At 31.2% G+C, this 27,247-nt stretch overlaps 1 protein-coding gene across 2 annotated transcripts; it reads right to left on the bottom strand.

The window, feature by feature from the left end:
- Window positions 1-305: 305 nt before the first annotated feature.
- LOC139529703 (uncharacterized) lies at window positions 306-27,247 on the bottom strand. Of its 2 annotated transcripts, XR_011665873.1 has the most exons (5): window positions 26,535-27,247; window positions 17,880-18,430; window positions 3,940-4,204; window positions 3,297-3,381; window positions 306-2,483 (listed from the first exon to the last, which is right to left on the bottom strand). XR_011665873.1 is itself a non-coding variant. In XM_071325557.1 (2 exons), exons 1-2 carry the CDS (start codon window positions 26,600-26,602, stop codon window positions 17,719-17,721), a joined length of 780 nt encoding a protein of 259 aa, XP_071181658.1. In that variant the 5' UTR covers window positions 26,603-27,247; the 3' UTR covers window positions 14,444-17,718. The 2 variants fall into 2 exon arrangements, 1 of the variants encoding a protein (XP_071181658.1); XM_071325557.1 differs by lacking the exons at window positions 306-2,483; window positions 3,297-3,381; window positions 3,940-4,204 and having other exon boundaries at window positions 14,444-18,430.

A 27,247-nucleotide genomic window follows, 5' to 3' on the forward strand; every position in this document is an offset into this window, starting at 1 on the left:
GCCCAGGACAAAACAAGGGGAGATAATTCAAACCAAGAAAGCTATTAACAGAAATAGTTCATGAAAAAAACAAATATGACAGACGAGTACTTCTCCTAAATGATGTGTCCTTGGCATTGAAGCTGCAAATACAAGTTTTCTGTCTGACCTTGCCTCAAGGACATAGTCAATCATCCAAACTGATGAATTATGCTAGGGTCAAGATATTTGTAACAAACTCGTACCTTTGAAGAGGAACTAAATAAGGACCTTTCAGTTTTTCAGCAAAACAGAAACATTTCTATGTAATTCCATGGTCTTTATTAAAAGAGAAGACAAAAATATGACAAATCATAGAAAAACATGCACCCTGCATTAAAAAACCCAATAGGGAAAAAGCATGGGTGTGTTATTGTAACAGATATTTCACATGTTCAATTGTCATGAACAAACAGGGTTATTACTTGCAGTATTTTACTTGATTAATAATACTGTATATCATATTGTGATTATAACATGTACAATTTAAACAATTTCAACATTTAACATTTCTTTTCTGTTACAGTGGGAAAGTTCAATTTAATCAATTTCATGGACAGGGTTTTTCATTTTGTTAGATAAACCTTTGTAAAACAGGCACAATTTTGTAGCATATAAAATGAAGATATTTATAGAGGTAAATTTCCATTTAGTATAAGACAGAGCTGAAGAAACACAATTTTTTTAGTTTAATAAATCTTAATCAAAAGCACCTTTAAATATTGGAGATTAATCTTGTTACACAGAAATTAGTATCTTAATAATTCTGTGACACTTAATTAAAAAATCAATCAATCATTACTCCCAATAAGAAACCTTAATCTATAACTACTTATTAAAAGGGTGGGGGTAGGGGTGGGGGGTGGGGTTGGGAATTTTAGTGAATCAGAAACTTTAAATAAGGCTGTTGACTAAGCTGTAGCCATTATTCTGCAGTCATTATATTTGGGACACAAAACTGGGCTGGGGGCAAATAATATCAGATGCATTTTTGTAGATGATGACTTGTAAATATAATTTGAAATCCCCATGTCAAACCAAACCCCTTAATGCATTATCTAGACCTCTGTTTACAAGCTTTTTTTTTACAGAGCTCTAAAGAATACTTTCATCTTACTTTATATACATCTGATATAACTTATCTAACTTACATTGATACATAAAAAAACCTATATATTCTTAATTGTTGACCTTCTGTGCAGTGACAGAATTTACAAGTATAAAGAGAAAAGCAGGGGTAATCCCTCCCCTTATGCCTCAATCTCAGCCTGCTAGTCTCTCCATTCACCAATAAATGTTAGTGTTAGTCAAGAAGGCAACTAAAGCAATTCTATAAAAAAATAACATAACATTTTATACACAAAAAATATCAGATGCATAACAAAAAAATCATTTAAAATATACCGAAAATATTTAACCCACATTTCATACCACCCAGTTATTATCTAGAACTCTGTTTACAATTATTATTATTTTTTTTTTTTTTTTTTCTTTTCTTTTTTACATTTTTTTTTTTTTTTTTTTTTTTTTTTTTTTTACAGAGCTCCAAATAACAAGTATACATCTGATACGAACAACATTTGTACAAAACCTTGACCAAAGGAACTAACCAGTATGAAAAGATAAGCAGGGGTATTCCCTCCCCTTATACCCATTTCTCAGCCTGCCAGTCTTCCCATTCATCACAACTAGTGTTCCAGATAATTTACAGAACACTATAAAAAAAAAAGAGTGTTTTACATCTAGATTGGACATAGTGTGATGATAACTATAAAGATAATATACACTTGCAGTGCATCACTAATTTTGTACTATGCTGAATAGTTGTAGTTAATCTTTAACTCTTATCAATCAAATGTGAATAAATACAATTTGAAATTCATCGAATAGCAGCTTTGTCTGTTTTCCCTGTTTGTCCTTCATTCACAGAAAAAGGATTTAATTCTTTTAATGAAATAATGTGAAACTCTGTCTCAAATAAATGTTTATACAATTTCCATTCTAATGTTATATTTCTTTCTAAATAGTAATCATAAATGTATTCAAGATTGCATAATGAAACTACAAAATACCACAAATTATTATTTTTTTACTTTTTTTTGACATTCCACACAGATTTATTCTAATGTAACCAAACATCTTCGAAAAAAGAGATTTAAACCAATGGCAGCTGCCTGATTGCAGTTCTTGCTGGTTACATTAAAGTCTTAACATTAAACTGCTTCATGACCATTTAATTAGGGAGAACTGTAGGTCTCTGAAATTCTAATGTAATCGACATGTCTGGTTAAAAAGACATAAATCTTTACAATTGACTCTCTCCTATCCTTCCTCTCTCTCTCTCTTTCTGTTGATTTTAACAAGAATAATAATACACTATATTGTTTGTCAATAATGTTTCCAAGTTCATCTAAATGGCAAAATTCTTCTATATCAGTTGATTTGTAAATTCCCAAGCAGTTAATCTACAGAGAAACAACAAAATGTCAATTAAAACATGGAAATTAAATTCACAAAATAACAGATTTAATTCTTATTGATACGTCAGAAATTATTCATACCATATATACATATAAGATTGATTGATTGTTGTATGCTTAATGTCCAGTGGCAAATATTTCATGCATATTTACCATGACATTTTAATTTTTGCATTAAACATAACCTATAACTCAAAAATGAAAGTATTAAATCTTGCTAAGTAGCATCAATGTTTCTTTTCAAAATTCAAACATTGAAATAAATTTGGCCAAGCATTTAACAGTATGATAAACAAAGGTATGATGATAAACAAGTTTCCATTGTATAATTGCAGGAGCAATTTATTATTTGGCATAAATAAATAAAATACGAAAATAAGCAGGCATAATGAACGAGGTTGTTAAATGTGATCGATATATGCCTTTTCAGTGCTTCTTTATTAAATATTTGTTTGTTTTATGTTGCGATTAAGATTGCGACACTGTGTTGACTGCTGAACCCCTATTTTGACATTTTTACTTATGTTTTATTCACGCATTGTTGTCAATATAATGGAATTTGTTGGGATTTTCATACAAGTGAGATGTTTAGCGCTATAAAACCAGGTTCAATCCACCATTTTCTACAGAAGAAAATGTCTGTACATTTTTGTACCAATTAATTTAATATGATATTTGTAGTCAATTCTTTTGATTTGCCATTTGATTAGGGACTTTCTGTTTTGAATTTTCCTCAGAGTTCAGTATTTTAGCGATTTAACATGTGTTTATTACCATTTTGTTTTACTGTAAACTCACCTTGAAGTTGGTAATATAGTTCTTCCAGGTCCTACTGTCCTCAGATCTTGTAATAGATCACATACAATTCTTATTTCCTGGATATCTGAAGAAGAAAAAATTATGTTGAACAGCCACATTCTTAAAAATGCTTATATGGAACTTTAATTATAATTAAAAGTAGGACAATTTTTCACCCAAGTATAATAAAACATCCAATCAGGTACATACATGTTGTTTTTAAATTTACCAGCCTGATTTTTTTGTAATGAAGACCTTTGGCTCTATTACACATCTATTATATCTTTTTCAAAATACTCAAAATAACCTAAATGCTTATATAAGGTTAATACACATCAGTGGTTGTCGTTTGTTTTAGTTTTACATATTTGTTTTTTGTTTAATTTTTGGTACACAAGTTAGCAAGGCTGTTTATATTTTCTCGTTTGAATTGTTTTACATTTTCATTTCAGGGCCTTTTATAGCGGACTATGTGGTATGGGCTTTGCTCATTGTTGAAGGCCGTACAGTGACCTATAATTGTTAATTTTTTGATAATTTGGTCTCTTGTTGAGAGTTGTCTCATTGGCAATCATACCACATCTTTTTTACATCTACATGTAATCACATTCAGTGTAATGTTATGCATTTTGAGTATAATTACCTCATCTTTTGTATGTAACAGCTTCAGACCCAGTTGTGATGTGCCTTTCTGGGAGATTTATCAGTTTATAGTCCACTAGCACTGTCCATCTACATGAATACTGGTCACATCAATATAAATGTCAATAATTCACTTGCTGGTTCCAAGGCTGGTGTCAGTATTTACTTGTGGGTCGAATTCCAAGGCTGTTCAATCCTGAATTTAGTCTATTCACTAAAAGTCAGTCAGTTCCATCATTTGAATATTTCATTGTCCACTATTCTGACTGGTCACATATAACATCATACAATAGTCCATTAAGTCAATACATTTAAAACTGGTTATTATTAGAATATTTCATTATCACTATAGTTGTTACCTATTTGATTCCACACATCTTCTATGCTAGTGCCTTTACTGGTATATCTTTTTTTTAATTTGGCAAAAAAATCAAAAGTGGTTACTTACTGGGGGGTTTTCAGAAAATTTTGAATTTGAGCTTTATAATGAGCAAGCTTTTTCTACTTGCTAAATTATAAAAGTTTATTTATAAAATAATTTTATTAAAAGAAAGAGCAACTTTAATCATAAATTGCGGAAAATGTTAACTATCAGCTTACAAAGTATACATAAATTGTTATTTGGATGGAGAGTTGTCTCATTGGCACTCACACCACATCTTCCTACATCTATAAAGTATACATAAAATCTACATGAAAGAAAGATAACTCTTGCAGCCTTGGTTCAATCTCTGGTTAATAGTTCTCAATGGCATTCTTACCAAATCTCATTGGCATTCTAACCACATCTCATTGGAATTCGAACCACATCTCCTTGGCATTTTAACCACATCTCATTGGCATTCTTACCACATCTCATTGGCATCCTTACTACATCTCATTGGCATTCTTACCAAATTGTATTGGCATAAATACCACAACTCATTTACATTCTGAGTGCATCACATTAGCACTATTACCACATCTCCTTGGCTTTTATTACCACATCTCACGTGCATTCTTAGCACGTCTCATTAGCTTTATTACCACATCTCATGTGCATTCTTAATGCAACTCAATAGCTTTATTACCACATCTCATTTGCATTCTTAGTGCATCCAACTAGCTTTACTTTTCTACATTGGTTAGAGGTATAGGGGGAGGGTTGAGATCTCACAAACATGTTTAACCCCGCCGCATTTTTGCGCCTGTCCCAAGTCAGGAGCCTCTGGCCTTTGTTAGTCTTGTATTATTTCAATTTTAGTTTCTTGTGTACAATTTGGAAATTAGTATGGTGTTCATTATCACTGGACTAGTATATATTTGTTTAGAGGCCAGCTGAAGGACGCCTCCGGGTGCGGGAATTTCTCGCTACATTGAAGACCTGTTGGTGACCCTCTGCTGTTGTTTTTTATTTGGTCGGGTTGTTGTCTCTGACACATTCCCCATTTCCATTCTCAATTTTATTTACTATCACATCTCACGTGCATTCTCAGTGCATTTCATTAGCTTTTTTACCACAACTCATTTGCATTCTTAGTGTATCTCATTAACTTTATTGGCACATCCATAAGCTTTATTACCACATCTCATTGGCTTTCTAAGCACATCTCATTAGCTTTATACCACATCTTATTTGCATTCTTAGTGCATCTCATTAGTTGTATTAACACATCTCATTGGCATTTTTAGCACATCTCATTTGCATTCTTAGTGTATCTCATTAACTTTATTGGCACATCCATAAGCTTTATTACCACATCTCATTGGCTTTCTCAGCACATCTCATTAGCTTTATTACCACATCTCATTTGCATTCTAAGTGCATCTCATTAGCTTTACAACCACAACTCATTTGCATTCTTAGTGCATCTCATTAACTTTATTGGCACATCCATAAGCTGTATTACCACATCTCATTGGCTTTCTAAGCACATCTCATTAGCTTTAAACCACATCTTATTTGCATTCTTAGTGCATCTTATTAGTTGTATTAACACATCTCATTGGCATTTTTAGCACATCTCATTGGCATTCTTAGCACATCTCATTTGCTTTATTACCACATATCATGTGCATTCTTAATGCAACTCATTAGCTTTATTACCACATCTCATTTTCATTCTTAGTGCATCTAACTAGCTTTACTAACACATCTCATGTGCATTCTCAGCGCATCTCATTAGCTTTTTTACCACAACTCATTTGCATTCTTTGTGTATCTCATTAACTTTATTGGCACATCCATAAGCTTTATTACCACATCTCATTGGCTTTCTAAGCACATCTCATTAGCTTTATAACACATCTTATTTGAATTCTTAGTGCATCTCATTAGTTGTATAAACACATCTCATTGACATTCTTAGCACATCTCATTGGCATTCTTAGCACATCTCATTTGCTTTATTACCACATCTCATTGGCTTTCTAAGCACATCTCATTAGCTTTATAACACATCTTATTTGCATTCTTAGTGCATCTCATTAGTTGTATTAACACATCTCATTGGCATTTTTAGCACATCTCATTTGCATTCTTAGTGTATCTTATTAACTTTATTGGCACATCCATAAGCTTTATTACCACATCTCATTGGCTTTCTAAGCACATCTCATTAGCTTTATTACCACATCTCATTTGCATTCTAAGTGCATCTCATTAGCTTTACAACCACAACTCATTTGCATTCTTAGTGTATCTCATTAACTTTATTGGCACATCCATAAGCTTTATTACCACATCTCATTGGCTTTCTAAGCACATCTCATTAGCTTTATACCACATCTTATTTGCAGTCTTTAAGTGCATCTCATTAGTTGTATTAACACATCTCATTGGCATTTTTAGCACATCTCATTGGCATTCTTAGCACATTATTAGCTTTATTCAAAACCACATCTCATTGGCATATTGACCACATCTCATCTTTTCATTCTTCATTGATCACTGGGCCAATTATTTTATTAATTTAGAGTATATACCTTTAACACATTTTTAAATTGCTTTTCTGAAAATCTTTCCAAAAATATTATCAGAGTACCCGTTATAAGATATTGATCCAAAGTTGTTGTAAAGGATTTATTTCAATATGTTTATCTCCCCTTGTAAAGGATTTATTTCAATATGTTTATCTCCCCTTGTAAAGAATTTATTTCAATATGTTTATCTCCCCTTGTAAAGAATTTATTTCAATATGTTTATCTCCCCTTGAATTGGACAATTTGGTAAAGGATGTTTTTTGTTTAATCAGACGTCAACACTTTTAATCAGCAATACCTCAAACCAGTACAAACATTTCAACAGAAACTTAGGACAACATTTACAGACACTGAAGGTCGGTGGTTTTTCAGGTGCCATTTATATGGCTTCTGCCACCAATAAAAACTGGCAGCCTTGTAATAGCTAGGAGTACTACAAGTGGCGTTGAAACAGTCATATCTATCAAGAATAGATAAATAACTTGTAAGTTTTTGAATTATGACAGGCTAGACTGGCTGTTGTTATACAAATTGTTAAGGGAGTTTTCCAAGGCAAACATTTATTATGCCTCATTTATGGGCATTATGTTTTCTTGTCTGTGCGTCCGTTTGCTAGTTTGTCCGTCCCGCTTCAGGTTAAAGTTTTCGGTTGAGGTAGTTTTTGATGAAGTTGAAGTCCAATCAACTTGAAACTTAGTACACATGTTCCCTATGGTATCATCGTTCTAATTTTAATGCCAAATTAGAGGTTTTTTCTCCATTTTCAAAGTCCAATGAACATAGAAAATGATAGTGCGGATGGGGCATCTGTGTACTATGGACACAATCTTATATGTCTTTACCAAATAGGAAAAGAGAAAGGGTTCAGAGGCAGAACCAACAATCTTTTAAAAAAAAGGGGGATCCAACCCAGGAGAAAGTGTGGGTTTTAAATATATATCCCCATTCAAATGCATTATCATTAAAAAAAAAAAAAGGGGGCGGGGGGGTTCCAACCCCAACCCCTGGATCGGCCACTGGGGTCACAAACATTTTACAGACTTGGAAATAATTTTGAAATGTAATATACCCATTATTTAAAACAAGGACTTTCAGACTGGATTTGCATACCAAAAAAAAAATTGGTTTGTATTCCTACTCATATTCATATTGTTAACAAGAAGTTCTCTTTTTTAACTGAATACATTAACTTTACAAGAAGACATATCCCTCTACAAGACTAGTACCTTAAACCCTTATCTGAAAACTCATCCATCAATCTCTATTCTCTCTCCCCTATCCCCTCCCCTCTCATTTCTCTCCCTCTCTTGTCTTCCATCCTTAAACCTATTTAATTAAGTACCAATTGTTAGTAATGGTTAGTGTTGATACTTTAAGAATAAGATGTTGTTATATTAAGATACAAGTCCTGTAGAGGGATGGATAATTTTGCATGGAGACATACTTTTCGATTAAATATTTTGATTAACTTTTCAAACCAAAATATTTTTAAAACAAATATAAAAATTTATGTTTTCTGTTACTACTAGGAATTGAACAACAGAATGAGTACCAGTTCATTTTCAAATAAACAAAAATAAAATGAATATGAATATTTTAAAAAGAATACTTTTCACTACCAATTATAACCTCCTCAATGGTCCTATGCTTGCCTGATATGTTGAAGGTAAAGGGCTCTATCCCATGTATGGACAAACTAAAGACTTTAAAAGGGATATTTGCTGCTTCTCCCTTAAGCAAGTAGTATTTAAAAGTAAGAGCAAAGTCTAGTTGACTCTGAGTCAGAATAATGTATCCCGGAAGGGTTGGAGATCTTTCTCCGACTAACACCCTTTACTTTGGGAAATTCCCAAAATTATACTGATAAACCTTGCATTACGAAATTGGTATCTTAAATGTTCTGTTCTGAAAGTTCCTTTAAAAACTGTAAAATGGTTTTGGAATAGCTGATACATATATGTTCTACGTCTGATTTTTAAGGGCAATTTGGTCTAAACTTTGAAAATTTGAAGAATTATTTCACCCATTTTTAACTTAATCTTTAACATCAAACATGAATTATGGTTTTATAAAAATTTAAAGGGAATATAGCATTATTCCTTTTCATTTATAAATTTCCATATTATTTTATCTTGAAATTTCCAAATGAAGGACAAAAGGTATTAACATTATTTATCTTTATTTAAAATGTATTAACTTATCTTTTGACGTTTTTTTGTTTGTGTTGTTGGTTGCTGTTCACTTACATATATCAAAACAATCCTCAGAAAATAAAAGTGTATACTCTTAAAAAGGTGACGAAAATTTCCACCTTAGCTATCATGTGTAAATGATAAAAATGTATACTTTTAATTAAATTTAATTCCAGTTAAAAGAATGTATCCATTCTGTATCATGATATAATTAAATCCAAAATTCAAGTAAAAAGAATGTATCCATTCTGTATCATGATATAATTAAATTCAAAATTCAAGTTAAAAGAATGTATCCATTCCGTATCATGATATAATTAAATTCAAAATTCAAGTTAAAAGAATGTATTCATTCCGTATCATGATATAATTAAATCCAAAATTCAAGTTTAAAGAATGTATCCATTCTGTATCATGATATAATTAAATTCAAAATTCAAGTTAAAAGAATGTATCCATTCTGTATCATGATATAATTAAATCCAAAATTCAAGTTAAAAGAATGTATCCATTCCGTATCATGATATAATTAAATCCAAAATTCAAGTTTAAAGAATGTATCCATTCTGTATCATTGCAAAATAAGTGAAACTTCAGTACGCAGGAAGTTGTTGAGTTGTGAATCCAAAAAACACCTCACACAGTATAGCTGACCATTATTAAGCCTCGATCAGAAACCCAATTTCAGAAATCCTTGAATTGAAGTTCCAGAGAATAAGGTGACAAAAATTTTCAACTTAGCTATCATGTGTAAATGATACTAATGTTTGGTAAACAGGAAGTCGTTGAGTAATGAATCTGAAAATGCATCACACAGTTAAGCCGACTTCTGTCAACCCTGAAACCAAATTTCAGAAATCCTTGTATTAAGTTCCTCATGAAAAAGGTGACGAAAATTTTCAACTTAGCTATCATGTGTAAATGATACAAGTGTTCGGTAAATAGGAAGTTGTTGAGTGATGAATCTAAAAACGCACGGCACTGTATAGCTGCATTTTATCAACACTGAACCAAATTTCAGAAATCCTTGTATTAAAATTCCCGAGTATAAGGTGACGAAAATTTTCAACTTAGCTATCATGCGTAAATGATACAAGTGTTCGGTAAACAGGAAGTTGTTGAGTGATGAATCTAAAAACGCATGACACAGTATAGCTGCATTATATCAACACTGAACCAAATTTCAGAAATCCTAATTGTATTGAAGTTCCAGAGAATAAGGTGACGAAAATTTTCAACTTAGCTATCATGTGTAAATGATACAAGTGTTAGGTATACAGGAAGTTGATGAGTGATGAATCTGAAAACGCATGGCACAGTATAGCTGCATTATATCAACACTGAACCAAATTTCAGAAATCCTTGTATTGAAGTTCCAGAGAATAAGGTGACGAAAATTTTCAACTTAGCTATCATGTGTAAATGATACGAGTGTTAGGTATACAGGAAGTTGATGAGTGATGAATCTGAAAACGCATGGCACAGTATAGCTGCATTATATCAACACTGAGCCAAATTTCAGAAATCCTTGTATTGAAGTTCCGAAGAACAAGGTGACGAAAATTTTCAATTTAGCTAACATGTGTAAATGATACGAGTGTTCAGTAAAGAGTGATGAATCTAAAAACGCATGACACAGTATAGCTGCATTATATCAACACTGAACCAAATTTCAGAAATCCTTGTATTGACATTCAGGAGAATAAGTGACGAAAATTTTCAACTTAGCTATCATGTGTAAATGATACAAGTGTTAGGTAAACAATAAAGCTGCATTTTTCAACACTGAACCAATTTTCAGAAATCCTTGTTACGATTGTTGATGCTGCCAGACTGAATGATGGACAGACAGACAGAGGTAAAACAGTAAACCCCACTTTTTTAAAGGGTTTATTTTAATCCCCATTATTCCAGTTAAAAGAATGTATCCATTCCGTTTCATGATATCATTCAATTCCAAATTCAAGTTAAAAGAATGTATCCATTCTGTATCATGATATCATTCAATTCCAAATTCAAGTTAAAAGAATGTATCGATTCTGTATCATGATATTATTAAATTCCAAATTCCAGTTAAAAGAATGTATCCATTCTGTATCATGATATCATTCAATTCCAAATTCAAGTTAAAAGAATGTATCCATTCTGTATCATGATATTATTAAATCCTCCAAATTCCAGTTAAAAGAATGTATCCATTCTGTATCATGATATTATTAAATCCTCCAAATTCCAGTTAAAATAAAATTGAGAAAGGAAATGGTGAATATGTCAAAGCGACAACCACCCGACCATAGAGCAAACAACAGCCGAAGGCAACCAATGGGTCTTCAATGCAGCGAGAATTCCCGCACCCGTAGGTGTCCTTCAGCTGGCCCCTAAAATATGCATAATAGTACAGTGATAATGGACGTCATACTAAACTCCGAATTATACACAAGAAACTAAAAATTAAAATCATACAAGACTAACAAAGGCCAGAGGCTCCTGACTTGGGACAGGCGCAAGATTGCGGCGGGGTTAAACATGTTTATGAGATCTCAACCCTCCCCCTATACCTCTAGCCAATGTAGAAAAGTAAAAGAATAACAATACGCACATTAAAATTCAGTTCAAGAGAAGTCCGAGTCTGATGTCAAAAGATGTAACAAAAGAAAATAAATAAAATGACAATAATACATAAATAACAACAGACTACTAGCAGTTAACTGACATGCCAGCTCCAGACCTCAATTAAACTGATTGAAAGATTATGTCTTCATCATATGAATATCAGGTACAATCCCTCCCGTTAGGGGTTTAGTATCATACTATCATAAAATATACGAGAAGAACATAACCCGTGTCATGCCAACAACTGTTTTTTTAGAAATAAATGTGTTTAGTTCCGATGCAAAGACCCTATCAGTGAATCAATGTTAAAGCCAAAATATGCAATCTTTAATGACCTGACAACAGTATCGTAACTATATCCCCTTTTAATAAGTCTATTTAAAGGTTTTGTTAGTTTCTGAGGAGAATACTGACATTTTTGTGCTTTATAAAGAATATTTCCATAAAATGTTGGATGTGAAATACCTGAACGTATAAGATGTCTGCATGTTGAGTTATATTTACGAATTATTTCCTTATACCGGTGATAAAATTTAGTAAATGTTTTGACCAGTTTGTGATATCGAAAACCCTGGTGTAATAATTTTTCAGTAATACATAAATTTCTCTCGCTAAAATCTAATACATTGTTACATACACAAGCGAATCGTACAAGTTGAGATATATAAACACCATAAGATGGTAAAAGAATGTATCCATTCTGTATCATGATATAATTAATTCCCCCAGATTCAAGTTAAAAGAAATGTATCCAATCGGTATCATGATATAATTAAATCCAAAATTCAAGTTAAAAGAATGTATCCATTCCATATCATGATATAAATAAATCCCAAATTCAAGTTAAAATATTAAATGGACCCATTTCTGCATCATGATATAATTAAACCCAAAGCATTTTTTTCTTTTTTTTCTATTTTTCTTAAAATCATTAGTAACATGCATATTTTTTTTCTATTTTTTTTAAAATCATTAAAAACCATCACTCATGCATTTTTTTGTTGTTTTTTTTTTCATTTTTCTTAAAATCATTAAAAACCATCACCCATGCATTTTTTTTTATTTTTTTTTTATATTTTTTTTAAAACTATATATATATATACATATTTGACACTATTCACATTTTCATAAATAATTTTTCTGTTTCCTTCTGAAAATCTTTAACAAAAATAATAAAAAACAGTTTATATGGTCATTCCCCTTTTTACACAACAATTTGACAACTTAAATATGTTACATTTACAATTAAATTTACAAATTATTTAAAAATAACAAAAGTGTGAAAAGAGATATAGGTACCAAGCTTACTTTTCTGAAACATGTGTATCCATGTCTTTGAGTTCAAAGTTCATTGTAAAGCCAATTCTGTCATTACTTTGGAGAGGAACATGTGATGTTCCTATGGATACCTTCATTACTTTGGAGAGGAACATGTGATGTTCCTATGGATACCTTCATTACTTTTGAGCAGAGCATGTGATGTTCCTATGGATACCTTCATTACTTTTGAGTGGAACATGTGATGTTCCTATGGATACCTTTATTACTTTGAAGAGGAACATATGATGTTCCTATATAAACCTTCATTACTTTTGAGCAGAACATGTGATGTTCCTATGGATACCTTCATTACTTTTGAGCGGAACATGAAATGTTCCTATGGATACCTTCATTACTTTGAAGAGGAACATGTGATGTTCCTATGGATACCTTCATAACTTTGGAGAGGAACATGTGATGTTCCTATGGATACCTTTATTACTTTGAAGAGGAACATGTGATGTTCCTATGGATACCTTCATTACTTTGGAGAGGAACATGTGATGTGATGTTCCTATGGATACCTTTATTACTTTGAAGAGGAACATGTACTGTAGTGTTCCTATGGGTATATTAATTTCTGGTAAAAATGGGACATGTTCCCATGGATACTCTAAATTCAGGGGACATCTAATTTACCAAGTTTAAAACTTTAAAAAGAAGTTTAGAAAAGGATGGAGGATCTTTTTATCACTATTTAAATTATGTATCTTTAGGTTTCCCTCCCCCTTTTTTCTGTTAAAATTTGTTCTTTATTTTTTTTTTAAGTGGGGAGGCTATTTCAATTGATCTAAATTTTAATTATTTGGCTTCCATTTTCTGTTTCACTTTGAAATTTATCTAAACGAAGGAGATGTGTGAAACATATGAAGGAAAATTAACAGTTATAAGTTTATATGAATGATTAGGATATTCTGGGATTTTTATAATTTGTCCTTTGTCTATTATTAATGGAAAATAACTTTTTAGGGATTATGTTATTGAGACCGCAACTAAACAACACAAAAAACCTGGACCCTAGAGGTCAATATAGTCTCCAACAAAAACAAGTTTCTATACTATAGGTCAAGTACTTATTTGTATGTTTTTGTGGGTTTTTTTACAACACAAAATTGTTTAAATAGAGTGAGATTTTATTTACTAAATTTTAATGAAAGGAATTCAGAAACACGCATAAATGTTTAAACCAAAGGTTTCTAATTAAATGTTCAATTCATATTTTAAAGTTTAAAAGGTACACTTTGGTTCTTATTTGACAACTTTAAGAAAGACCACTTTAATAGTTAATTTGAACAATTGAATATTCATCTTTATTAAAAACTGAAAGTTTAAACAGGAATATTTTTTCATTATCATTTCTATCCAAAATTACTGGGGTATATGTGCTCCACAAACTTCAAAGCAACAATACAATCATCACAACAATGTGAATACAACATTAACACATAACTTACTTCATTCAATGAACAGCAACTATTTCCCCATTCCCTCTTTTATCTCCCCCAGTTCACCAGACTGTGGATGTAACCTTCTCCCTCTTTTATCTCCCCAAATACACCAGGCCCTGGGATTCCCCTCTCCTTTTATATCCCCACTTCACCAGAGTCCCAAGGTTTCCCCTCCCCTTTCTTTAAGCCCTAAAATCCCAGGCCAAGGTATTTCCCTTATTCCTCCCTACCTGCCCAAAATCCAAGTCCCAGGTCAATTTTAAATAGATGTTGCTATATTTGGCTAGGGGTTAATTAAATAGAACAATGAAAGAAAACATCAGCAAGCCAGCATAAGCTTTACATGTTAATTTATATATGCAATGCTAATTATCCTATGCAGGTATGCAGGTTTATGCAGATTGTGCAGTGTTAGATACATTGTTATACTTGACTTGCCAGTGTTAACTTTGGATATACTTTACATTTTTGTAAAAAAATGAAATTTGAATCCAGCAAATTATGTAATAATGTTGTACTCAGACACTATAATAATGCAATATAATTCACATCAAGTTGTTGTAAGCCAAAATCTTTTGCTGAATTAAAAATTTTAAACTTATTTAATTGCAAGAGAAATTTTTATAAATTATTTTGCTTTATTATTTTTTTTTTAAAAGATATTTAGTAAATTTTGTAGACTTTTTTCTTTATAGATATTTAGTAAATTTTTGGACTTTTTTCTTTGGAGATATTTGGTAAATTTTGTGGACTATTTTCTTTATAGATATTTAGTAAATTTTGTGGACTCCTTTCATTATAGATATTTAGTCAATTTTGTGGACTTTTTTCTTTATAGATATTTAGTAAATTTTGTGGACTTTCTTTTTTTAGTAAATTTTGTGGACTTCTTTCATTATAGATATTTAGCAAATTTTGTGGACTTTTTTCTTTATAGATATTTAGTTAATTTTGTGAACTTTCTTTTTTTATTAAATTTTGTGGACTTCTTTCATTATAGATATTTAGTATATTTTGTGGACTTTTTTCTTTTAAAGATATTTAGTAAATTTTGTGGACTTTTTTCTGTATAGATATTTAGTAAATTTGTGGACTTTCTTTTTTTAGGTAAATTTTGCGACTTCTTTCATTATAGATATTTAGTAAATTTTGTGGACTTTTTTCTTTTAGAGATATTTAGTAAATTTTGTGGACTTTTTTTTTTAAGAGATATTTAGTAAATTTAGTGGTCTTTTTTCTTTATAGATATATAGTAAATTTTGTGGACTTTCTTTTTTTAGTAAATTTTGTGGACTTCTTTCATTATAGATATTTAGTAAATTTTGTGGACTTTTTTCTTTTAGAGATATTTAGTAAATTTAGTGGTCTTTTTTCTTTATAGATATTTAGTAAATTTTGTGGACTTTTTTCTTTATAGATATTTAGTAAATTTTGTGGACTTTTTTCTTTATAGATATTTGGTAAATTTTGTGGACTTTCTTTTTTTAGTAAATTTTGTAGACTTCTTTCATTATAGATATTTAGTTAATTATGTCAACTTTTTTCTTTTAGAAATATTTAGTAAATTTTGTTGACTTTTTTTCTTTTAATAGATATTTATATATTTAGTAAATTTTGTCGACATTTTTCTTTATAGATATTTTGTTAATTTTGTTGACGAATTTTAAACTATAAACACTGAACAAATTGATCCCTATCTTTGTTGAAGACTATGTTGACCTAAAGACGCCTTGTTTTTGTTGTTTGTTTAGTACCCCTCATTGATTTATATATACCAAATATATTCTTTAATTTATCAGAAGCTGCCAAATTCAGATACAGAAACCTTATTTAATATTTTATTAAATTTTAAAAGAGTGGTCAAGGTTAAAATGAACAAATGTGAAATGTTTGGGATGTTTAATAGGAAATAAGTGATATTTTCATTTTTTGTTTTACTTCTGATCTGGTACTTTTTTTATAAATGCTCTCAATGAATAATGAAACAGAAGTGGTAATTTTATCCTTTCATCCAGAAGTGAAAATTGCAGAAAAAAATTCCCTTTATTTAAACTATGAAATTTATGTAGGGGACTTAATGTTCATTTTCTTTCTAAAGGGTGGTGACAATTTAAATGTTTTAACGGAGTCAAAGGAAATATTTTGTATTTTTCATCAAAATTTTCTGGTCTTACCTGTTCGTCCGTTTGTTGGTCCGTTCCTTTGTCAGTTCGTTTGTTTCTCTGTCACACTTCGGGTTAAAAGTTACTCTGGTATTAGATGCAACTTTTTAATTTTGAATTTTAACAGGATGTGGCTATAATGTATTAACTAAACGGTGGCTAATCTTTGGCAAGCATTTTACTGCCGGTCAAATGAAGACCAATTAAGGGATGACCATATTTCTATACCCCAGTCAACCCTTGGGGAAGGGACCTTTTTTTGTTCTTATTTGTGAAAATAAGTACACATATTTAAAGCTGTTTAGCAGGAATATACTTCTTACATGTGCTTGTTGCTAATAAGCAATTAATCATATCTGTGATCCTGCTAACAGATACAATCATTCTGTAGAAGTAAACATTGACCTTGACCTAACACTGCATATCTTTGACCTTATATATAACCATTCTTACAAATAGTTTGATCTTAACTCTATAGTAGACCTCTACCCTATAAAGGAGTAATGACCATTCTTTTCTTGTCAATGTTGACCTGAACTTTTAACCTCTAACTTATGACCAAACTTTAAACGAAAATGTTGACCTGAAATGATTGGATATCTATACTGATTGACCTTGACCTGACTGATAATTATGGTGATCCATTTTGACAGTTTAACATGTGTTGGATAAAAAGAACAGTCACGTTACAAAAACACAGACACACACTCTTTATAAATTTCCAAGTAAAGTAAATTAAACATTAAAAACTTTCATTTAAATTACAACAAAATATTTTCTTAAAACCTTTAATGATTAAATAGCCAAAATTATAAAAAAAAATCTTTTGAAGTTTGAAGAAATTGTGTTACTTAGCAAAGAATGAAAATCTTTCAAAAATAAACGGAATGACCATAAATCAAAACAAAAAGTTCAAGTTTCAAAAATTAACTTTTCCAAACATTTTTTTTTAAACTAAAACAAAAATTTATACTTTTCCAAACTTTTTTTTTAAACTAAAGCAAAAATTTATACTTTTCTAATTTTCCTTTTTTTAAGAAAATATACAAAATGTATATGTATTTACCAAAAATTAACCAAAAAATTAGACAGCTGAGACAGTTTGGTATGAAGTAACAAGGCAGCCTAGCACTCTAGCCACCTGTCTCCACCCAACAAACCTCCCAGCTGCCTCAGGGACAGGAGCAACCTCAACCACTGGAGCAGGGATTACCTCCCAGTCCAAAGGAACACCTACATCATTACCTATAACAACATACGGTGTGACTGGAGTGGCTGGAACCTCAACCTCTTCAGGACCATACCAGACAGTCTCTTCAGCATGGTTGGTTGTTGCATCCTCATCCACTACCTCCTCGAACAAAACAGTCTCCTCCTCTGTTGGCAGGAAAGACACTGTCTTCTCCAGGAACCAGTCGGCTGGTTCCTCCACCGTTGTGTCCATACCACACAGCAGAGTCAGCTCGATGACCTCTTCGTCCTCCAGAACCGAGAGCTCCTCGCCAGCTATCTCAACCTCAACCATATCATCCTCGTCATCAGCTATTTGAATAGCTGCTTCAGGAACCATGACGGAGAATAATCGTGCCCGAGGTACAACAACTGCTTCGAAATGTTCAGGTTGATCATTTCTTGGCAGCTCAGGAGACGCAACTGGGAGAAGTACTGGTTCTGGCTCCAACCCTAAAAGACGACGAGAGCATCGTGGTGCCTCTAGTCGTGGAGCCACATATCCGTATGGCATACCAACTCGTTGGAGACGCCTGTTCATCTGGTTGTCCACGTAGGTCCTCACACTGAAATATAATATATTGAATATAATACATATTCTGCTTTCCCACTTTTTTTTATCATAACAATCACATGTCAAAATGATTATGAAACAAGGTCATTGAGATACTGTAAATTCAGAAATTATTGTATCTATTTATAATTGTGATTTTTTTAGAAAGTACCAAATTATTCATTTAAAAAAAAAATCACAAATTCTGAATTTACAGTGACAAAGAAAATAAATAGAAATTGTTCACTCAGAAAATAAGAATTCATAGTTCAAGGCGCAAGTAAGGTATAGGCCTTTTTCAAATTTTCATGCATGTTTTTTAAAGCATCAACATTTAAAAAACAGGCAAAAAAAGCATACACCAAAGTGTCTTGATTGGTTAAGAGTCCTAAACAATTGGAACTCAACCGATGATGTGATGTTAGTTTTACTTGGTGTACAAGCAATTAGATTACCCATAGTTCTTTAGATTCTGAAAAGGCGAATTAAAAACAGAGCTAAAAGTTCCACATACTAAATATCAGAGTCAGAAAGGTAAATTGGATGTTTTGTCAATATACGAGTTATATATTGTCTTCTATCTAATATTAACAAGTTTTCATTCAAGTTTGTGGCAAGTCCCAATTTGTCTTACTTGTGATGTCATGAATACACTTGTACCACATGTGGAGCAGGATCTGCTTACCCTTCCGCCGCACCTGAGATCACCCCTAGTTTTTGGTGGGGTTTGTGTTGCTTATTCTTTGGTTTTCGATGTTGTGTCGTGTGTACTATTGTTTGTCTGTTTGTCTTTTTCATTTTTAGCCATGGCGTTGTCAGTTTATTTTCGATTTATGAGTTTGACTGTCTCTCTGGTATCTTTCTTCCCTTTTTTGTACATAAATTTTCACAAAGTTGGTATATTTCATTAATCTGGTAATTGATTTAGCTATATTTATGAACCATCAAGTGTGATATGATATTTATCCACTAGAGGCATTTAAATTATCAATTTAAAATGCGAGGCTCGCCTGAGCGTTTTTAATATTTAAAATTTAACTGTCAAGAGTTGATAAATATCTTATAACACAAGATTTAGTGGTGGAATCAGTTTCTCTAGGGATTTTTATGCTATAATGGAAGCAAACTTAATTATTCCTTTTTCTGCATTGATCTGTAAAAGATGTGATCTTTCTATACAACATCATCAGACGCCTTTTTAATAAAGTCACAATAAGAAATTCAGAGGAAAGCAAGAAAATGTGACGTCATAATCGAAATTTGACCAATTAATAGCTGAGATCAAATGAACCACATGTTGATTAAATAAAAATAATCAACAGATTAGGAAAACGATAAATCAGCTTAGAATTAGAGAAATATAAATATATATATGTGCTTCATTATGACAATATATTGTAGTTTAAAATTTTAGCCATTTTGAAATTGCATCAAACATCCTGCTTTCCCTGTCTGTACCCAAAATGAAAATTATAACCTCATATAAGTGATTCCATTGTTTTAGGCTATATAAGTTGTCATAATAAATTAATTTGGTGTAAGTGAAAAGATCACCTTAAAGGTTTAAATTCCAGTTTATAAGGCATATTCTGAACTGTGACAATTATTAGGAACATTTCTGCAAATAGTCTTTCACAAGACAGCTGAGGAGTATTTTTTTTTTTTTGTATTTTTTTTTTCATATTTATGTTTTTTTGCAAATGCAATTATTCATTTCTATTTTAGTACACAGCTGTATCCTGTATTTGTTTGGAAAGAATATTCATGTTAATTCTATTTCCAGTTTTGCCCACTGGCCAGAATATTTCTTTCTCAAATACTTCCAATCCACACTGCACCTTAAAAAATCTTTAATCCTGTGATTGTCATCGTTTTTAATTCATAATGTTACTGTCTTAATCAGGCTATTCAACAAAAGTGTTTCATATTTTGTCATCTTGGACTTTCAGATATAACACTTCAGCATAGGATTTTGTTGTTTTTTGAAGGTTATATGTAAAAAGAGATCTCCTATTAATAGTCCAGCTATCTTTATTCCAAGTTGTTAATATTTGTATTAATGGCAATCATACCATTAAATATCTAGATAATATAAAGAATGGCTGGAAAAACATTCAAGAACCATTCTTTAACATTTCCAATTCTGATCATGGTGACCGATGTTCATGAGGCAAACATTTTAAAGGGGAACAAAACCACAAAAACTTGTATCCAACAATAATAATGAATCCACAGTATACAAAATATTTGCTTATAATTGACAGAAAAAGAAGGGGTCGAGTCTCTGACTGTACATAAAATTTTGAAATTTTGAAAGTTTAATGATAATAATTTGACCATCTAAAACTTGAAATAAATTAGGTTTTAACTATCAAAAAATTAAGTGTTGTTTTTCAGAAAAATCTTTTTAAAATCAAGGGGAGATAATTGTATCAAAATTTACAGGACAAATTGAATAGTTAGTAAAGGCATGTGACCCCATAATCGTCTTTTTATTTGTTCTTTTTCTGTGCAATTTATAAAATGAATTACTCTCATTGAATCATTACCAATTCTATTGTTTAATGTTTTCTCTATAAGGGAATGAAATGCTTCTCTGAGAACAACTAGGTACACCTGCAGAGGTCCAACCCTGAACCCTGATTAAATGTAGTCAAAGAACTTGAAATCGGTTATAAAAATTATTTTCAATTAAAGATTTTTGCTGTTGTGTAATACACTGTGCTGTTGCTCAATACTTAGTAAATCTGTTGTCAGACTCAACAATTAAAGTTAAATTTGATCTCAATATCAATAAAAAGAAATTTATGAAAATCAAGAGAGCTTACATCAATAGATATAAATAATTCACTTAAGTTTCATAAGAATTGCTGAAAGCATTGGATTTTTTTTCCGGAAAACTGGAAAATACCCCTTTTTTATGAATAAAACCCTGCAACTCAGAAACTTAAAATCTAACATCTTGTTGATTTCAAAACAGATAAGTGTCTTTACTTTACATGTTATTTTTGGCATGTCTGCTTATACATGTACAAAGACATTTGAACACAAAACTTCTACATTAGAATGCCTTAGTAAAGTCCCCTTAAGCTTGTACCCAACACATTAACTAAAATAAAATTTGGCTTGTTTAATTTTCATAAAATTTTGACACAATATTAGCTTTGACCCTTTGAAAAAAATATAAAAAGGGTGCTATAAGCACACTCATGATACGCCTGCTGTAGCATAGGTCAATAGATATAAACAATTCACCAAATTTTCATTAAAGTTGATGGAATCCTTTTTGAGTGATTGTCCGAAAACTGGACAATCACCCTTTATTTAAGAATAAAACTTCATAACATGAATCTGAAATTTATAAAAATCAAAAGGGAGCTTACGTCAATAGATATAAACAATTCAACAAAGTTTCATAAGAGTTGGTTGAAGCGATTTTTAGTAATTGTCCGAAGTGTGGACTTCAACCAATCACTTTCTTGGAAAAATTTCATTGGATATACATAGCATTTTGACAAACACTAATTTTGATCATTGAGAACTTTCTTAACAATTCAATATGATTAACGTTTTAGCTGAATTTACAGAGTTATCTCCCTGTAGTGTTGGGTATCACCATAATGTCAGATATTTACTCAGTCTCTCTCCTGTGAGGTCCCAAGTTTATCATCTTATCATATAATGATAAAGGGTAAAATTGTTGCTGTGTTTTTTATTCAATTATCTTAATATGGGCAGGTTTGCATTTAAAAGACTACTTATAAATCTTGAACTTGATGAATACTAGAATTATTGGGCATACATTTTCTGATAGGTAAAATGTACAAAACAATTTTCATCTGTATCCTGACCTGGATGAAGATTCTTTGGTTACTCATTATATTGGCCAGTTTGAAATGAAAACAAGACTTATAATAATGACATCAATATATGAATACGTCATAAATAAATAAGACTATTCTCTGCCCCTCCGGAATATATCTATTTGCAACTTAGAAAATATTTTAGTCAGGATATTTTTTGGAGACAAAATTTATTCCTTTTCATCAATCAATCTTCTTAGTTGGTGGATAGTGGGAAACAATGAAAACAAGAGACAGCAAACCAGATTGTCTTGCAGAGATCAAACAGTTGAGCAAGTGTATAAACAACATTTAAGCTTAAAACAGCTCTCAATTTGAATTTTGATTGAATATTTGATACAGCATGGGTTTTTTTCGTCTGTTTCGTCAACATTTGACATTTTAATTTTCCAAGTTATGGTACACAATTTTTTCAATCTTTCAAGAACCATAACTCAATTTTTCAATCTTTCAAGAATCATAACTCCAGATCAATATAAGTGAAAATCATGAATATCAAAGTTGACCATCATTTTGTCATCAGTAACAACATATTAAAATTTAATAAGCATGGGTTGAATGGTCCATGAGTAAATGCAGACACAACTCGGGAAACATGATTTTTTTAATATTTCAAGAACTGTAACTCCTGATCGATAAAAGCAAAAATCCTCATTATACTACTTGACCTCCATTTTGTCATCAGTAACACCATATATAAATTTGAAAAGCTTTGCTTGAACAGTGTTAATGAGTAAATGCATGACATGATTGGAAACACATTTTTCAATCTTTCAAGAACCATAACTCCTAAAACAGGAAAAGTCAAAATCATCATTATTGAACTTGACCTCAATTTGGTTGTCAGTAACAACATATTATAAATAAAAGCTTTGGTTGAACAGTTCATGAGTAAGTGCACGGACAACATTTGGGGGCTGCCCCCCTGACCAACCCCCATACATCCCCAAATCAATAACCAACATTTTATAAAATTCTATGAAGGATATTGATGTCTTATTAATTTTAATCAAAGACTTTAAATGTAAACTACAATTAAATAAATGAAGAATTTGTCCATGAGACTTAGATGATATAACATTATAAAGGGACATAACTCAAGAATGGTAAAATTTGTTAGAACCCCTCCTTTTTTGGGGACGATCAATGCATTTGAATGGGAGCATATAGTTGGAACCCCCCCCCCCCCCTTTTACGATCCCCCCTGCTTATACTCATAAACAAGCTTCTGTCCAAGTTTGGTACAAATCTAGGACAGTTTAAGAAAGTTTTTTTAATGTTAAAGTCATATGAAACGAGAGACAAGATGAAAAATAATATTATTCCAATTCTTGAACCAATGCATATACATGATAAACTTAGTCTTTTGTGCACGATTTTATCATTTTTTATAGCGCATAAATTTCGTACAATCGTCAATTTTTTTCCGTTCAGTCAGTGTTGTTGTGAAAATATGGCAGGTAATTAAAGTTCGTGTTGTGAAGCCGCAGTTTCACGATTGACACCCGTTTGTCAACAATCAACAAAAAAGCATGGGTATTGAGCACATATTTAACATGTACAATCATATAATAGCTTATTTCAGTGACAGATCCATGCTTATTGCGATCACTAGATTTTTACGAGCAGGTTCAAGCTAAGGTCACTTTGCATAAGGAAAATATTTCCGGCGAATGGCAAGCTATTAAAACTAGAGGCTCTCAGGAGACTGTGTCGTTCACCTGATTCTACTTGGGATTTTGAAATAATATGGAAAAATGGAAAAATTGTAACAGAAACTTATAATGATGTTTGAGGCCAAATTTGGTTTAATATTGCTTAGTTTGCATTCATACCATTCAGACATTTGTATGTATTTCCCATGAGGTCCTTTGTTAAAGTCCCCCGCTGGCGGCCATCTTGGATGATGGATCGGCTACAAAGTAACAACACATGGTTAGCCCCTCATAAGGAACATTCATGCCATATTTGGTGCCATTCCATTGAGCGGTTATCTAGAAGAAGTTCAAAATGTGAAAAGTTAATGATGACGACGGACCAGGCGACAGATGCCAAGTGATGAGAAAAGCTCACTTGGCCCTTCGGACAATAGTCCTAAGTTGACTAAATGCAGAAATGATGCTCAATAGCTAATGGATACATTTAAAATACAACTGGCATATATTAGGATCATAATGGTGCTACATGTATGTGGAAAATGTTTTATCAGTTTTCATGAGCTAAACTAGCAGCCATTTATCCATACAATGGCTTCCAGTTTGATGATTGTAAAAATTAGCTAGCATAATGGGGAGATAATTTTGACGAATTCGAATACCGACTGTCCATTTTTGTACTTTAATATTAAATCCTTTTTAGAAGACAAAAGTTGTCACAATTTTATGCAGTTCTTTCTGAGCTTTTTATATACATATGTACATGTACTGTGTATACATGGGTCATGAAGTTAGCCGATTTTGAAAACTAATTATTGACTTTAATAAGTCATTATATTTCCATGTCAGATATTATTTGTTTAACATTGACAAGTGTAAGGAGATAATAACACATGAAACATTCAAACTTTTATATTGGTTTACAAGTCGTAAAATTAGCCAACGCTGTTAAATTATCGACTTGAATAGATCCATGACAACTTTTTTATTTCGGTCCACTCTATTTTGTTTAAAATTAAATGAATTGTTGAAGCAATATTTTGTTTAAAGGGGAGACAAAAAATGAAACTTGCAAATTAAGTCCCCTTTATTTTTTAGTCCTTAAGCAAAATAACAAATTTATGTCTGAAATTCCTTTAAATCTTTTAAAACAATTTGTTATACATTTGATTTTTTTCCACTTTAACTGTGGAATTGTAACCTATATTTCTCCTTAAAATAATATCTACATCAAAGAAAACGTTTGATAGTGAAAACATGTTAAAACCTTTTTTTCTCTCTCACTCAATACTGTTGACATATTAATCATAAATGCTTTTTTTGATGGGGTTGGGTGAATTTGTCAGAAGTTCAGAAGTCTTAACAATTGTAAAATAGATTTATTAATTTTGAGGTGGATTTTTTCCATAAACACCCAATCATGTACATATTTTAAAAACATCCAAGAGTGTCTAAAGTGTGGAAAGGGATTAATACAAGTTGCAACAACTTGTTTGCAACTTGTTTCCCAATCAAATGTAAGTAAATATGTTTAAACTTAAAACTAAGAAAAGAGCACTTTTTAAAATAACACAAAAAAAAAGAACATTAGATAACCTAATCCGAAATAATTTTTTTTGTTCACTTTGAGTCTAGGTCCCGTGATAATCTTGACTGGATTTGATTTCTAACAACTGTTATAACCAACACTTTTTAATTAAGGTGAAACTGAGATGAAAAAAGAAATGAATTCATGTAAACTTTCTTATACAGTGGTATATGTCTTGCCAATTATCAATATGCAGTGCCCACACTTTTTATATGTTCATGAATCTTATATATGTTTTAAAAACTTTAACTGTAGACTGTACATATGTAATGTTAACTTGATGAAAAACGAAGTCCATTTATAAGTAAAATACAAATAAACAGGTACAAAATTTTAACAAAATTTCCTTCTAGATAGTAGCTTTTGATCATAAACAAGCTTCTGTTCAAGTTTGGTACAAATCCAAAATAGTATAAGAAAGTTATTAAAATTTTAATAACTTTAACCACAGAGTGAATGTGTTGTTTCCTGGCATAAAATCTAAGTCCATTTATAAGTAAAATAGGGAAAAAATGGTATTTTGTTTTTATAAAATTTACATCTGGATACTATCTTATGATCATAAACAAGCTTCTGTCCAAGTTTGGTTGAAATCCAGTATAGTTTATAAAAACTATTAAAGTTTTAAAAACTTTATAACACAGAAATTAAACTGAGAATGACCATGGGTGCAAAATACCAATATAAGTTTTGTGTGTTTCTGTAGGGAGTTTATTTTGCACCCTTGAACTATGTATCAAGAGACCGTATGGGCTTTGCTCATTGTTGAAGGCCGTACGGTTACCTATATAGTTGTTAATGTGTGTGTCATTTTGGTCTTTTGTGGATAGTTGTCTCATTGGCAATCATACCACATCTTCTTTTTTATATATTACATACAATGTAGCACCATTTCATCTTTTTCACAAGAATGTGCAATAATCTACTGGTCAGTACCACTTTTTGCTTGTTTACTAATTCATTGAGGTTACATTTTTCTATGAAAAGAGATTGAAAAATAATATAACTTACCGTGGAGCAACTGGAGGTAGGCCGTTTCCTAAAACTGCTACTAAGTCGTTTACTGCGTTCATTGCCATGTTTCTATGTTATTCGCTATGTATTCTCTATATGTGGGCTGAAAACAAAAATTGAAACCAATGGTGAAAATTTGTTCATGAAAAAATACAATCTAAAAAATATATGAAACAATCCTTAAATCTAACCACTTATTGTTAAGTTTTTACTTTTTTTATAACAAATTTAAACACGCACCTTTAAAAAGTTGATAAAAATATGAATTTTCTCAACCCAAAAAAGATAATTAATTAATCAACCCAACCAAAATAAAGACATAGATTTAAAAAAAAAAATGTGACAAAAAAAAGAGCAAAACTGAAAAGAAACAAAAAATTATTTAAATTCAAGGATTGCTTCTAAAGACATGACCACCTGACCACTGCATTCAACCAATCCTATGGCAGTTCATCCTGTTTTGTAACCCAAAACCACTGTAACTGAAGACTTAAGGAGAAAAGGAATTCTGTTTACACAAAAAAAATGTAATTTTCTCAACAAAAAAAAGAAACCTATAAAAATATGTATTCAAATAATTGACCCAAGTCTACATATCTACTGAAATGACTGTTAAATAAAATTTTAAAACTATTTAATTACCAATTTAATGACCAAAAATTAGAAAATTCATTGTTTTTGTAAACAATTGCAGATTGTTATAAATATAT

Source organism: Mytilus edulis, chromosome 7 (assembly GCF_963676685.1).
Source record: "Mytilus edulis chromosome 7, xbMytEdul2.2, whole genome shotgun sequence".
Taxonomy (NCBI): Eukaryota; Metazoa; Mollusca; class Bivalvia; order Mytilida; family Mytilidae; genus Mytilus; species Mytilus edulis.

Coding starts and splice junctions, on each gene's coding strand:
- LOC139529703 (XM_071325557.1), bottom strand. CDS start 26,602: ATGGCAATGAACGCAGTAAACGACTTAGTAGCAGTTTTAGGAAACGGC. Junction 18,431..26,534: donor CTACCTCCAGTTGCTCCACG/GTAAGTTATATT, acceptor ATTATATTTCAG/TGTGAGGACCTACGTGGACA.